This window comes from Syngnathus typhle, linkage group LG1, assembly GCF_033458585.1.
Source record: "Syngnathus typhle isolate RoL2023-S1 ecotype Sweden linkage group LG1, RoL_Styp_1.0, whole genome shotgun sequence".
In the NCBI taxonomy this organism is placed as follows: Eukaryota; Metazoa; Chordata; class Actinopteri; order Syngnathiformes; family Syngnathidae; genus Syngnathus; species Syngnathus typhle.
In genome coordinates this window covers 20,067,766-20,083,464 of record NC_083738.1, presented here as the reverse complement: position 1 = coordinate 20,083,464, position 15,699 = coordinate 20,067,766, and the positions used below count along the sequence as shown (strand labels likewise).

Here is a 15,699-nt window from a genome sequence, read left to right as displayed (position 1 = left end):
AGATAAAAAGTGCTAAGCGTCATAAATTTCATCTCTGCCTTTTCTCCTTGTAGAGAAGGGAGGGGAAAGAGTCCCAGAAATGTATTTTTTTCCAAAGATTTGTGAGCCTTCATTTGGACCATGGTCCAACCCCCCCCTCCCCCTTCTCTCGCCTTTTCCCACAGACCTTGTGAAGCTAAAACACGTCCAGTTTACATCAACTGTGCTGAGTTGCAGCAAAGCGTGAAATGTTTCCACTCGCTGGCGGAGCGTCTGCTTAATTTTAACTCATTTTTATAGATGTCAGAATATTTGGCCTGGATTAAAAGAGCTAATCAGACACTGGTGTCTCGATCAGACTTTCCCAAAACCTTTTAAATGCTGCACATCTTAATGCATTGGAACAAAGTCACCACATCTTTTGTTAACCAACACTCTCAGCGTGCCCCACTACCCCTTATCCCAATGCTAACCCCTTACTCAACAAACTAGTAATTAACCCTACTGTCAACCCAATCATCTAAACCAATTCCAAACGTAATCCTAACTCTAACCCTACACCCAACTATCCTGAATAACTAGCAACTATTCCTTAAAATATAATGGCTAACCCTTTAATCCTAATCTTTACCTAAACCCCTCACGCGTACAACTAGAAACTAACACAGCCCTAATCCCTGACCCTAAACCTGCCCTAACAACTATCATTGTGAAGAACAAGCCACCCTGGACCTCCCCCCCCCCCCCAGTCTTAAATGGCAGCTAACCCCAATCCGAAAATGCTAAATACAAACTCAAAATGACTAACAAAACCAGTTTCCAATCAAAAGCCAGGACCCAAAGAATGCCAGACATCTAAAAACTTCCAAAGAGCGAAACCGTCTTGGGTCCAGTACATTTGGACGAGTGCCAGTTCCATCTGATAGACCAGTATTTCAAAGCAGCCACTCACCTGCGTTTACTCAATGCTCGAGGAATTCTTAGGTTGCCTCATACGTCCGCACACGCACACACGCACACACACGACTCGTGTTGTTGTGTGTCCAATAGAGCATGTAAACATCACTTAGCTTTTAATTACTAGCCTGGTGATGTTGGTTCAACTTTGGCGGACAAATTAATGGCCAATTAACAGCAGTTAATAGTTAGGTCCTGTCTACCCTATAAACACAAACGGTTGGACGGTTTGACAACACTTGAAACTTCCCAAGTCCTCATAAATTCCATTTCCATTTTTTTTTTTTGTTGTTGCACTTTGTCATTACTGGTAAAGGTCTGCAGGTAGACCAAGACAGATTATTTGGAGTATGCAAAATGATACTTGCCCATATGATGATGAGCAAAGGACAGTCAAAAAGCAAATGCATTGATTCCAGCCTCAGATTTTGCCTTATCAAAGCTTGGATGCCCCAATTAGCCGAGAATGTGTGTGTGTGTGTGTGTGTGTGTGTGTGCGTGGGGGGCAGTTTTTTTCAAACGCCTTTTCATTTTAACTGAGAGATTTGTCTGTTTTGTGGACCATATAACCAATAATGGAGCATGCTGCTTATTCATCAAATAATAAATAAAATGAGGTCGGGCTCCAGTCTTTCAGTCTTTTTCTTCTTTGTTTAATCAAAGTGAATTCCAAAATGTAAAAGTTAGAAATTAAAAGTTGCATTACTTTACCCGTCTTGTCTCAACTTTTTGAAGCAGCAGAGAGCCATGCTGCCAAAAAGCACAACTACGACATTAATGTACGTTGACAATTTGTGTCAATATGCACTTTTGGAGTTTTTTGCTAGCGTCTTTTGGACTGCTGACTCTCCGTCCTTTGTCTTCTGTGTGGGGCAGCATGGCCTCCGCCCCAATTCACCATGAAAGGCTTGTTGTTACATTTTATTGTTGAAGAATCCGAAACTCGGGAGCAAATACTTTACCAAAAAACATTGTCATTTTGCTGTTTTTGTCCGTCTGACCGCCACCTCTCCCAGTCCTTTATCTGTGCAGTTACCAAAAACAACAAAATAATGAGCGGCATACCGTAATTTTTGGACTATAAGTCGCGTTTTCTTTTCATAGTTTGGGTGGGGGGGGGCGACTTATACTCAGGAGCGACTTATATACATATATGTTTGTTTTTTTCACTTTTTTGGGGCATTTTATGGCTGGTGCGACTTATACTCCGGTGCGACTTTTAGTCCGAAAATTACGGTACATGTTTACGTGTCGTGCAACAAGTGGTTCTGTTGCGTCTGTTAGCTAGCTTACGTTTGATGGCTTTAACGTAGTTTTGGAATTAAAATAACTATGTTTGATTTCCACAAAACGAGGTAAAGTAAAGTGAATTTAACACTCCAGGCGTGTCAGAATTTCTTTTGTCATTCAGGTATGGGATGCATTAAAGGCCTGGGCAAGCACACTGATCAAAGAGTGAGCGGTGAAGACATCAAATACAACTCCATTCAAACAAACTGTAAAAAATACAATAAAAAAAATAAAATCATGGCAGAAATATGTCAATATTTTCTTAAGCCGAGGTCAAATATTTCATCTATTTCAACTCCTTTTTTGACGTGACAGGTCAAAGTATAGCATGTGTCTGCTTTGCACTGCACACATAAATGAAAACATGTGCAGCTTTGTGCCGCTTGCAATTTTTCGAGATGAAGCCATGACTAGATGTATATTTTCATCACTATTTTGTCAGCGCTGGATGGGGACTTCCAGCTATACATTTTCTATAGCCTCGCCCTCACCTGGTAGGTGAGCTGGATTATATCCCAGATGACAATGCGGGGCGGACTCAGAACTGGTCGGCAGTCAGCCTGCACATATTGACAAAGAAAAAGCATCCTGCCTCCGATTCAAACCTTTGGACGATTTAGAGTTCAAAGAAACAAACATTGATGTTTTTGAATTGTGCCAGAAGGGCTTAGTACAAAAGTGTTCAAATAAAAGGCAAGTAGGGATGGATGCCTCAAACTGCACCGCAGACTCCAGTCCTGTAGATGGCAGTAATGCCAGTTGAATACAACTCCCCACAGTGCTAAAAACCATTTTTTTGTGTGTGTTTCAAAAGAATTACAAATGCCAAGTCAAAAAAGAGTCTTCCTCTCCCTGTCTGCACTCTGTGGGGCAGCATGACCTCTGTTACAAGCCACACACTGATCAACGACTAAATTAATGTTGTTGTTTTTTTTTTGTTTTTTTTAAATATGATCTCAGTCTGCTGTTGTCCAGTTTTGAAACACTTTCTGACCCTGGTTACGTTCCTGAGCATGTGACCTGGTTGCACCACAAGGTGTATCTCAAGGTGTCACTCCCCGTCCTTTCAACCTGTACACCAGCCGGGTACCAAAAACATGAATTGGCTTTTGTGCTTGTGTTTTCTTCTGACTTCAAATGTCAGACAGGGTTCTTTTCGGGTATAGCCAGTGTAGTGAAAGGAAAGAAAACTCATCAAGTCCCAACATGCCCCAGAGTGAAAACCGAGCCGTCAACACAAATCCTCAAATAATCTTTCAAGGTATTTTTCATCTCGTCCTCCCCTGTTGCGGCAGACGGGTGATATAATGTCTGATTTAAAACCTAGCAGCCAATTAGAGGTCCACATCCGTCCCACCGCCCGTACTGCAAGTCGGCTCGACGAGTGGGAGCTGTTTGGCCTCGAGTGGCCAGCCATGAATTACTGCTCGTTTGCACTTCTTCACTGGAGACCCCCAATCTTTGAGGATGAATCTGCTTCCTACGTTGCCAAATTGTACAGCTTGACTGATCACCTTGAAGTCAGCCTTGTGATTGTGTAAAATATATGGTGCCATTGGTGATAAACACCAGCCACCAACCTACACAGATAGTCCATTCCAGTAGGTAAACTACAATCTTCATAATTTAGTGGCTCGGTTTGAACAAATTCTCAAGTAGCATAATGAGGACTGGGGTTCGTCCGGAATGATTGTTTCAAACCCAAGTAGTCATAGTTGCCTGGCGATGGTCCTTGACATTTCTTTGCACATCGAATCCAAAGTAATAGTTTATCAAAGTAGCAGACCTGAAATTCCCTTGATTTGACTAACTCATACCAAAGTGGTCAACTTCATAATTTTGGATCTTTCCAGGAGTTCTGCAACTTTTCAGTGAGCTTTTGGAGGTCATTTGTCAGACCCCTAAAATGTATATATGTTTGCACGGATTACGTTCACAAAACGTTTTGTGTCATTGTGAGGGCCCCCCCCCCAAAATGTGTTTTGTTCATCACCCATCCGTCTCGAATTGCTACGCATGTTTGATGCTTTTGATTTGGCTTAATTCCCTCGCTGGAAATGGTCGCAGTACGCACAGTTAAATTGGCTGCACACTTTAATTGCACACCAAAATGGCTGCATCCAACCAAAACGGCTGACTTTTCAATTCATGGCCTTGGGACCTTTTTCGTTCTCGGTTCGAGTTGTAAGAACTTCCCGTGAGTTCTGACGCTCGTCATGCTGGTATTGTTCTGCGAGGCTGGCCTAGGGGTGCAGCTGGTTAAACTTTGGGATGTAAATTTCCAACAATACATGTGCACATTTGCAAAAATGGATGCATTTTTATCATTTCATCACCTGGTGCTCTGGCGTTTGTTATGATTGGTGGACATGACACTATGATCCCACCTCACTTAACCCAGTCAGCAAGAGTCACTAATCAAGTCTTTTGAATCAAACATCCTGTCCCACTGGGAAAAGAAAACGTTGCCCTTTGTCTTTGTTTTTCTTCTCCACACTATCTGCTAATGAGGACTCGGGGTCGACGTAATTGTTGCAGGAAAGCCGCGCTGATCAGACGTGCAATTTGAAGGGGGGGAAAAATGAGGTTGTCTCGGATGACCTCATTCCTTTGGTCCAACGGGCGGGCAGGCGGGGAAGCGCCTCAGGCTGGGCTTTTCTGATTTGTCTTCTTGGGTCAGCAGCATCGCATGTGTGCGATGTGTTTTTTGGATGTCAAGTGAGGTCACGGTGTCGAGCCGACGCCAGGCATTGATGATGACTGTGACATGATTGGACCTCCTATGGATGATTCCATTTCCAGTCAAGGAGATTTATTCCAGTCGGAGCGGCTCATCTTATCAAAAGTTCTCACAGAAGAATGCTGATTAAAGGCCTGTGATTAAGTGGGATTGTGGAATTAACTCATTGGAATTTGGAATTGAACATTTGCAAATTCCCGTTCCCGAGTAACGAGGCAGGGAACTCCTGGATGTCATCTAGCGCCCTGGACACAGGCCACAGATGTCTTTTTTGGGGTCAACAGTTTTTTAAGGCAACCCGCGATGATTAAACATCAATTAGGTCAAGAGCCACTTGATGTGCGACTCAAACCAGACAACGGTTGTTGCTTTGTATAGGGCATACGTCTGCATCGGTTACCGACCCACGTAGACATTTTATCTTCTCCAAAGAAATAAAAAAAAAAGAAATATTATTGCAGTTTATTGATCTCAGTTGGAACAATCTCTACGTAAACAGCATATGTCTGTACTATACTGCCCCCTTTTGGACAAGGTGTACAGACCAGAAGGGGCTCTAATGTCAGACAATCAATTATGGAGCATGCTTAATAGTCGACATTCTATTTTATCCTGGTACTGCAATGTGTTATACAACATATGGTATTATTTCATTATTCAGTATTACCGTACTGGCCCGAATATAAGACAACCCCGATTATAAGACGACCCCCTCTTTTTCAAGACTCGAGTTTGAAAGAAAGCCTGTCTAGATCTCGTATGTAAGACGAGCCCCCCCCCCCTCCTTTTTTTCGGGTTTATTTCAATGAAAGAAACCTCGTCTTATATTCAGGCCAATACGGTATATCATTATTCATTCTTTTTCTCAGGAAAAACCCGCTGCAAAACATGTTTTTTTAATATAGGGAGGTTGGAACGGATTTAGATCATTTGGGTTTATTTCAGAGGAGAATAATGATTTGCGATAAGAATGCTTTGAGCTTTCTGAATTTGGAGTCCGAGCGTATGATAAATGAATGAACAATTTCAACTTGTATCTCAAGGCGCCGCTGAATAACCCGTATGACTCCAAATACCGCATGAGAAATTTTCACGGGGTGCCACCGGCTGGAGCTGACGGGGCACTGCCCCCATGTAAAAAGGTTATCCTAGCTTACCACATTGAGCAGATGGGGGCTGGATCCCTTTGGATAGCTTGCAGTTCGTCACAATCCACGACGTAAATCCAACAACAAGCAAGGGATCACACCCTCCGCCGCGGAGAGCAAACAGATCTTGGGCTCACAAAGCGCTCTCTTTGCCACTTGAGACAAAAACAAACAGTAGCACTCCATAGACACCGCATAAATAGGGACTACGACCATTATCAAAGAATGTCTTCCCTTCATCTCGGGCCACTTAAGTGTTGGACTCGCTATAATTACATGCGTGGACTGGATTTATAGCCTTTGATTTTATAGTAGTTGTGGGAACAAACTTTGTTACACAAGACACTTTGGGTTGGTTTTGGGAGCCTTCATAGGAGCTAGGAAATGGGACATCTTAAAAACTGAGTTCAATGAAATGATTTTGATTGGCAAAGGGTAAATGTACTTCTGAATCGGCCAAACTTAGCTGGTAGTACAAGAAAATGGTGTGATTTCCCAAATACCCCCCCCTCCCCCCCATCTTTATTCTTTTTCGAATATTTACCCACAAAATTGAATTAGAGTCCAAATACACAGCACTCCAGGTGCTGGATGAACGCCAGGGTCTCTGCATATAAGAAAATAGCTCAGCGTGAATGTTGCTCATCAATGACTTTGCGACACACTGCCTGCCTACAACACCGGTGTCATTCAACCGCAGGCGGCAGTGCAGGCACAAATTGTAGAGTAGCCAATCCAGCAGGAAGCCTTGAGCGGCATCATTGTTCTTCAGCAGAGCAGAACTCTTGTTGATGGTGTGCGTCTCAGTAACCATACAGATAAATGCACTTCAAAGCTTTACGTTGTGCGTGCGTGCGAGCGTGCGTGCATGTCTGTGTGTGCGTGACTGAGATAATAGCGAGCCTTTGATGCACACCAGTGATTCGTTTTGCCATTCTTTCCTCTCTGGGCCTCCTATGAAGAACAAGAAGTAGAAGAAGAAGAAGAAGAGACAACCCTTATTGCCTGCGCCCACTGTGTCAATAACGGAATTGTTTTGGAGACTTCCTGCGCATCTCTGGGCCTTCATGCGGGCGTTCTTTCATGTGACAGCCTATCTGTGCCTTGCATCTGCTTCTGTAGCATGCAAACGCTCACACGATGGGACGGACCGGCTCAGCATCCCCGCGCCCCACTCGTGAGCAAGCTTCTTCACATCGATGCATTACTTTTATAGACACACAAGACATGAGATAAGAAATTGACAGTGTGTTCAGTTGTATTCATGACTTCGTCACCTAGAGTCCCTTAATTGATGTCCGATATGAATATAACCTTCCCAAATCAGAGAAAATATAGTGCGAAAGCACCAACAAGTGTTTTGCAACAACAAAAAATCAGGCCTGAGCTCCTGCCCCCCCAAATATATATCAATTACTGAATGATAAACCTACACATAAGTGCAAAAATGTTTGGATGCAGGTGACCATTGAGCTATTTGTGGGGGGGCTGGGGTCAGGCCAGCCCACAAATAAAAGGATAATTGACTCCCATTATGAATGTATGTTGTAAAATAATAATAATAAGTTTGTTTTGTCTTCTTAAAAAACGTCTTGGGGATCATTTCCCACAAAAATAACACTAAATTAAAAATAATGAAAAGTTGGCAAATTGTTATACCCTGCAAATATTTGTGGCCAATGGGGGAAATTTTGAACAAGTTGAAAATTTACTCACGACAGCAACAAAAATCAAAAACTGTTGGCAAAGGACTTGCCATAGTTTTGACCTTGACATTTGTGACCTTGAACGAACCCTGAAGAGAATGCACATTTTGCTACCTTCACCAAAAGTGTTTGGCCGTCAGTGTGATAGGTGCTTGTTTGAAAACACTGTGCAATTCGCTTTGTTTCATGTTTAGTGGGACTTAACATTAAAAACATTCATGCCTCACTATTGCTGGAGCTTTTTTGGCGGAAAAGTAAAGTTTTAGTAACTTACTAAAACCGTTTAGTGAGTTTGAGTGGATAAGCTGTTCAAAAACCAGGCTCAGGTTTATTAAGAGTAGTGAACTCACCATGTTGTTTTGTGTTTAACGAAAAAATAAAAGCATGTGAACACTTAAAAGTACTTCTATGCACTTTTTATGCCCATTTCACACTTTTTTTTTTTTTCTCTCGACCAGCTTGTTGTCTTCTTCTGTGTTGCTGCCAAAAAGCTGTCAGCTGGTGGTGGAAGAGCGTGAAAGAATGTGGAACAAAGTCCACAAAATGTTGGCAACGTGCCCCCGAAATGAGAATACACGCACATGCACGCACACGCACACACACACATACAAAACACGGGGAATTTTTGTTTCTCTGCTTCATCATCATGTCATCATGCTCATCAGCCACTCGCCCAGCCCGCATCCCTCACCAGGGAAGTGGCGCGACGCTTCCTTTCTACTGACTTTTGTGGTGCCCTCACCCGCGTTTTCTTAAATGGCCGTGAAGATGAAGATGGCCGTCCGATAAGAGAGCGTGCACCCGAGGAAGATTGAGCCGGCGACAAGGCGGGCGAGCGTGCCTCGGCCCTTTGCTTTGCGGGTACTGACATTTTAAAGAGGTTAGCGTGGAGAACAGTTGTTGTGGCGATCAAAGTGGACTTCATTTTTTCTTTTTACATGATCCATTACATTTGTAATCAATCATTTTACTACTACGAATAAGTAAGTATCAACACCACTGGAGTGACAAACCCGAGTGGTGAAAGCAAAACACTTATATTAAGAGGAATAAAAAAAAACTCAAGGGTTTAATACTGATGCAATTAAAACGGTTCTTAAAGATAAAATGTGAATGTATTTTGTCAAAGTTCAATACATTGAGAGAAATCATAATAAAATATATAGCTGTGTTTTGAGGTCATTGCAAAAGCTGACCTGAGGAAGTTAGCATTCTTTGAAAAAAAATTTATAATTACAATAGAAATCATTATATGGGATTTCCAAATTCTTTGATAAACTGCCACGTTTAAGTTTTTTATAAAGTTTCAATCAGTTATATTACTCCCAATGCCGTCAACAACAAAGTATTCTCTCACTGCTATTTGACTCTCATGTCTTTGAAAGCCCAAAAGGCCACAAAAACTGTTTGTAAAACGTCACGTCAGGATTTCTGTCTTATACTTCTTCCATTAGAGAGTGGCGAAGCGGCATGTTTATGTTTATGGTCGGGCTCGATGACGAGAATTTACGCCAGAGTCAAGTGGGGAGGCACCAGAAGAAAACGGTGGGCACATTTGGGCAGCTCCCAAACCTTAATAATAATGCCACGTATGACCTCAAGAAAAGTTTTCCTCATCAACTCTTGCGGCTTATGTACTTGGAAGCAGAGTTTATTCAATCAGCAGTTTACATTGTCTCGGAGCTCTCGCTATTTGCTTTTGGCGAGGCGTCGTGTCATTACACGTCATTTGGAGATCTTTTATGGATTTATGCTTTTCGAGGATTATTTTATTCGGATGATTCACGGCGGCTCTCCACGAAAGAGCCTGTGTATACTTTATGCGGCCGACTGGGCCCTCTTTGATCGCCTTGGCTTATTAGAATGACACGGCGACGTCCGCTTGATCCCTTCATCCAGAGGGCATCCAAGCTGAAGACCACCCAAAAGTCGTCTAGCTCTTGTCGTCATCAGGGTCGCCAGTCAGCTCCAGCCCAGCCTATCACAGCGCTTACCAAACGTTTACGTCCATTGCCACACTCACAACTACAGATTTATAGTCTTCAATGAACAGCTTGTTTTTGAAATTTTGAGGACGCATGGAAAACGGCATAATATATCATTTGGTTTCATTCATGTTAAATATCATTAGACGTTGAGTAAACATTAGACAAATGCATGATAGATTGTTTTATCATAGTTTTTAAAGTGTTACTAACTGGGGGGAAAGTCTTGAATTTCCAAATGTTTGAGAACGACCGAAAGGACAGGTGGAGTTACTTCCAAATCATTTTTAAAAACCTACGCCCCATTAATACCGTCTGTGAGCTCTCCTTGGGCTCCTCTTTTAAACTGTAACGTCACAAGGGGCTGACGTTCATAATGTGTGAAAGCCTGCCTCCTAGTGGACATGGAGCTATTTTGCAATACTACCGCCCAACAAGTGACGACAAAACGTGAACGTTCAGCAAATACTTTTTTATTCTTCCAATGAATAGTGCAAAAAAATATATGTATTCATGCAAAATACAAACAGTTGTCAGATAACAGATTTAATAATAAATAAAGATTGATTTATTCTTTAATTGGCATCCTTCTGTAGAATTAAGTCAGGTTTCATGTGTGCGGTTGCTATGGTCTCGCATCTCCATGGCAACAAAGACAGATAAGCGTAGCAACTTCCTAACTTCTTCCAGTTGCATTTGAGGGCAAGTGAGAACGTGAATTGGCATCCGCTTATCTTAGCATATATGTGTGGCAGTATTTATCATTTTAAGATTTATTGTAAGGGTCAAACAGTGCAAGTCTTACCAACTTAAGTGACCTCAGCTCTAATTGAGGCTGTACCCCAAAGAGATAATATAAAAAACAAATAAAGTAGGTAGCATCCATTATGCAATAAGAAACATTGTGAACACTCTTCTGTCTTTTTAAAACGACGTTGCAGAAGCTGGATAACTATCATTATGGTTTGAATCAAGTGTGTTACAGCAGGGAGGCATTTAAATCATGGAGGACCAGAATTATATTACACAGATTTTTTTGTTTAGATAATAAAATGTTTAGTTGTTACCTGCTGACAGTTTCGACAGCTTCTCCAGTCTTTCTCAGCAGGTAACTAAACATTTTGTCTGAACAAAATAATCTGTAGATAACATTATGAAGACATGATGAATCTCATCGAAATAATTCCTGGACCAGTATTGCCCACCCCTGCTTTCGATGTGCCAAAAACAGTTGGAATTTCACACGACAATGAGCGATGGACTGCAAAATGGCTCCTGGGACATCAAGTGCCCACTTTAAATTTTCAGCATCCAAAGCAACAAGATTTGAGACGGCATACGGAGCTGACAGATTCACAAACCAAGTTTAAGAGGCAACGCCTTTATTCCGGTTCAAACACCTTTACATAGTTGAAAGAAAATCATCACTTGAATATAGTCAAAGAATTCATCAGAACATGTGTATTCAATTAAAGTGTGTTTATGTTCGTACTATATTTTTCCACATAATGCGAAAATGTCGTACCGTGACATTATCTTGCACACTTAGTCTAAAGTGAACAACAGTAGGTGGAAACAATAACAAAAAAACAATAAGGGAAAAAAACACGCTGATTGCCGTCGGCTGACGACGGCCAGACAGGAAGCGGCGCTCGGACGGCCGCGTGGTCACTTCAGCTGGACGTGGATCTGCTCCACTTGCCACACCGACAGCAAGTTGATGGCTTGCAGATCCTGAACTTGATAAGCAAAGTCCTGCTGGGGCCCGCCGTTGAAAGTCAGCTGGAAAGCGCCACTGCCACACTTGATGACAATCTAGACGGCGGAAGGCAGAGTGCAGGTTACCTTCTACGGGTTTTGAGTTTGGGTGATGATTGAACGCCGACTTAGCGACGGACGTCACCTCGAAGGGGAGTCCTAGTCCAAAGGGGTTTTGTTGGGGAAGGCTCCCGGTCAGCTTCTCGCCCCATTTCCCGCTGACTTTGGCGTTCACGGTGAAGCTCTTGGCCCCAATGTCGATGTTCAGGTGCAGCGCATTGTTGCCCGTCTCCTTGCCGCTGCTGTCACGCACGTCCATGTTGATCACCAGTCTGCAAACACAAATGTGTCAGCTGCCTTCTTTTGCTGTGTGTGTGGGGGTAGGGGGGTGTATTACTTGGTTGCTTGGGGAATGGATTGTCCCTTGATGACCAGCGTACGGCCCACGCTGAGACCGCCCAAGCCACCTTGGAAGCCGCCCGTCTGCGCGCACATACAACGGAGAAAGATGGGAACAAATAGGCCATACACTTGCTTTGGGGACAGCTCCAGTGGACAAACAAAGGCATTTGGTTGAATGTCTTGAACAATGCCCACTGAAGGTGTTGAGAAAGCTTCACACGATTGCCACGGGAGAGTAGAAATGCTTTTGGGCATCCACAGCACAAACTCACATCGCTGTATTTCATGTAGAGCTGGCACTGGCACGCCACATCCCGAGAGGAACACGACGCTCCATTGGTGGCATTTGCGCACATGACCTTGTCTGAAAATGCCAAAAGGTAAATACAATCGGGCAAAAAAGTGACTACACACAAGTCAATTTCTTGAGGGCTTTGCCAATTATGAAATTATACAACTTCAAAAGGGAGAGTCCAGTCATATATGAGCAAATCTGAACGTTGAAAATGTGCGGCTTTGCTGGTCGTTGCAACGGAGGATGACTTTCCCCAATTGGCCAGTAGGCGGCGACATCTTCTGCACGCGGGAAGTCTGCCCTGCTCGGCGGGCAGCCTGACTGAAGGCCTCTGCCAACCTTTTGTTGGAGGAGGAGGAACGCGGCTTGTGGCGGTGTTGCGCAACCCTCTTTTAAGAAACTCACGCTGCAAGTCGAATGCTCTCATAAACTTTGAGTTCCAATTTGCTCATCAAAAAATGTGACTATCTTTTTTAAAATATAAGCCGCACCAAATATTTTTCAGTGTCATGACACATGAACACCACAGTCGCAAAACAAGGTGTGCACTCACCACTGGGCACCTTGCAGATGTAGCGCAGGTTACCGTGACATGAATAGTCGTTCCAGCGACCAGCCTCAAATTGCCTTATCTCACCGCAGCTTTCCTGTCCTTTGTAGTTGTCTGGCTGTTTGGCTCCCCAACCCCTGCAAGAGAGGAAATGTGGGGCACACAAAGTAACTATTTCAGTCATGTTTTCAAGTCTTTCAGAGATCTTGTTCGTGAATATTGAGGTATCAAGTTGAGTCATCATCATCATTTAAAGCAACAAGTGCGCAAGGCGTGAAGCGATTCACCGTCTCACAAGCTTGTCGCGCTTTCTCACTTAAGGAAACTCACGAGAAGGAGAAAGGTGTTCCGTCTGTCCACTGCCACACAGTGCTCCCAGGTGCCGCACGTCGCAGGCCAATCCAGTTACGATGCGTTTTTTGGTGCGCCAGCCACTCCTGCAAGGCAAAGAGTGAGTGAGTGAGTGAGTGAGCGAGCGAGCGAGGGAGCGACCGACCTGCTCCTGTTGGTCCCTAATGCTCGCCAGGTGGCCTCCCTTGGACACACAGTAGTCCTCAGCCTTGTCCCAGTCCAGATTGTCTGTTCCGAAGAAGTAACAGTGATTGCTGTATTCCTGCCATCCGGTAGGACACACGGACACCGCTGGAAAGAGAACAAACATTCAGATGAGAGCTGTGCCAGCATCCAGCAGATGTCTCCAAATGCAGCAAGAAGTAAAGGTGGGGTGGCTTGTCTTGCAACAATGTCAACATTTCTGCAAGGAGCAACTTCGGTGGGCGTCAAAGGGCACGCGTGTCTATCCTGTAGTGCCAAGCTGCTAAGTGGCGCTGCCGGACAACAAGACGTCCAATGCAGGGCATTGCGATCACAGCCTCAACCCAAACAGGACAGAGTGTGTTCACGCAATGACGTCATTAACTCGGTTTTAGGCTTATTTTTTACAATTTGGTGCTTTTGAGAGGACATCAGGACTTGGTTACGGCAAACGTGAAAAAACCTAGGATGTTCTCTGTTAGGGCCAACGGGAACTAACACAATGGCATGTATGGTTTGAGAGATACGGACCAAAAACATTCAGAAAATAAAAATGAATTGCTCGTTCTCAGGAAAGGCGAGCGGGTAAAACAAGTAATAATAAAAACAATAACAACAACAATAAAAATGAATAATAATTTATTTTAGCCCGTTTTTAGGTCTGGAACTGTTTCAAAGGGCATTTGCCTATACGGACGGGAATAGGTGGAAGGGAAAAAGAATACCGCTTTCTGCACAGTAACAATTGCCCACCCCCACTGACGGTAAAAAAAAAATAATAATAATAACTTCATAAAATCTTTTTAAAAGGCTATCATACTTGTCCTGAGAGCACGCTTTTATGAAATGGTCCGTTCTTCCAAAGCTGTGCCTTTGAAGACATTTTTTGATAGTTGTCGCAGTTGAACTTTAAAAATCCGATGGCATATACATATAGGGCGTGCTTATTTAAATGTGCGAGTATCACCCTGAAATCTGCTGGGTCAAAGCAAGTTGAGTCAGTTTGACCGTCCAATTTTTGACCAAGCAGTTTTACAAGTGTGCCAGGAGAAAACGTTCAAAACCTCAAAGTGATCCCAAAAAGTTACAAAATTAAGTTACGTTAGATTTGACCAAAGAATAGTAGTATATGCAATTCTACACCTGACATACAAAAAGTGAAAGCGGCCTTTCCGTCCGAATAGAAGAAGTGAATAAATGCTCACCGATACAGGTGAGACGCATTGCGAGGGCGATCATGAGCCAAGTGGCGGATGACGGAGTCATGTTCGGGATGTGAGGACTCGGTCGTGGACCCAATTCAGTCGGAAACACAGCAGCAGAGGACTCGGGAGGATGCTGGTGCGTCGTCTACTCGTCTGGCGCCTGCCTGCTACACTGCACTTGGAGCGTGTGCAAGCCAGCTCCTCACAAGTCGCCACCCACCCACGCACCCACCCACGCACGCAGGCACGCACGCACACAGACACACACGCGCATACACGCACGCACAAAAGCACACACAGACACGCACACACACCACGCACGGCACAAAGGATGTCGAGATGATGCTCTTCGCGCTTTGCGTGACATCATACAACTTTTGTACACAAAAGAGTCACACTTTGAACTGAAAATACCTGTGCTGCGCTTGACGTGGAAAAGTAGACTTATACAAGTTTTGTACACAAAAAAGTACAACTTTAAACTGTAAATACCTCTGCTGCACTTGACGTTGAAAAGTAGAACAGGATGTGCATGACGTCATTCCAAAGCCTTTAAAGACAAGCAATAAAAAAAAAACAGTAACAGGCTTTGAAAGTGTAGGTGTTGGATAGTGATAGCATCTCAGTGGGTACGTGAGCGTTTAAAATACAATTTAAACGTAGCATCCAGGCAATGAAAGATTGAAAAAAAAAAAAGACCTTGGTGACAAAAGTTCACTTATTGGCACCGTGAATGACAAAGATGCTCAGTCAAGCACAAGCGGAATTAAGCGTCTCTCTATAAACATCTCCACGACATGCCAAAAGACTCAGCTCAGTACAACTAGACAATAAAGGTCATCTTATCAATTTTCTTTCTCACTATATTTTCAGATGATATAGCTTCAGTTTCTCTGTTTATTTGAAATGAGTGAAATGAATGATTTTCTTTTTTGAATTTGTACCATGAACCCAACGGAGGACATTGTTTATTGGCTGAAAAACGATTTCACGCAGGGTACACGTGGCTGGAAATAGGTTGAGCACCACTGCACCAAAACAAGGGAAGAAAGTCACATTCATCATCATTTCAGGAGCCAGTAGCTGCATTTCATTTTTATTTCATTTCCTTCAAATAAAAATAACAGCAAGTCGGACGAGGAGTGAACAG

The 15,699-nt window shown here is 43.3% G+C and overlaps 1 protein-coding gene across 1 annotated transcript; it reads right to left on the bottom strand.

The window, feature by feature from the left end:
- Positions 1–11,170: 11,170 nt before the first annotated feature.
- On the bottom strand, positions 11,171–14,742 carry LOC133156224 (E-selectin-like). Its single transcript, XM_061282052.1, has 8 exons — positions 14,550–14,742; positions 13,307–13,452; positions 13,141–13,247; positions 12,814–12,947; positions 12,238–12,329; positions 11,961–12,046; positions 11,709–11,895; positions 11,171–11,620 (listed from the first exon to the last, which is right to left on the bottom strand). The coding sequence occupies exons 1-8, from the start codon at positions 14,608–14,610 to the stop codon at positions 11,474–11,476; spliced, it is 960 nt and encodes a 319-aa protein (XP_061138036.1). The 5' UTR covers positions 14,611–14,742; the 3' UTR covers positions 11,171–11,473.
- Positions 14,743–15,699: the final 957 nt, after the last annotated feature.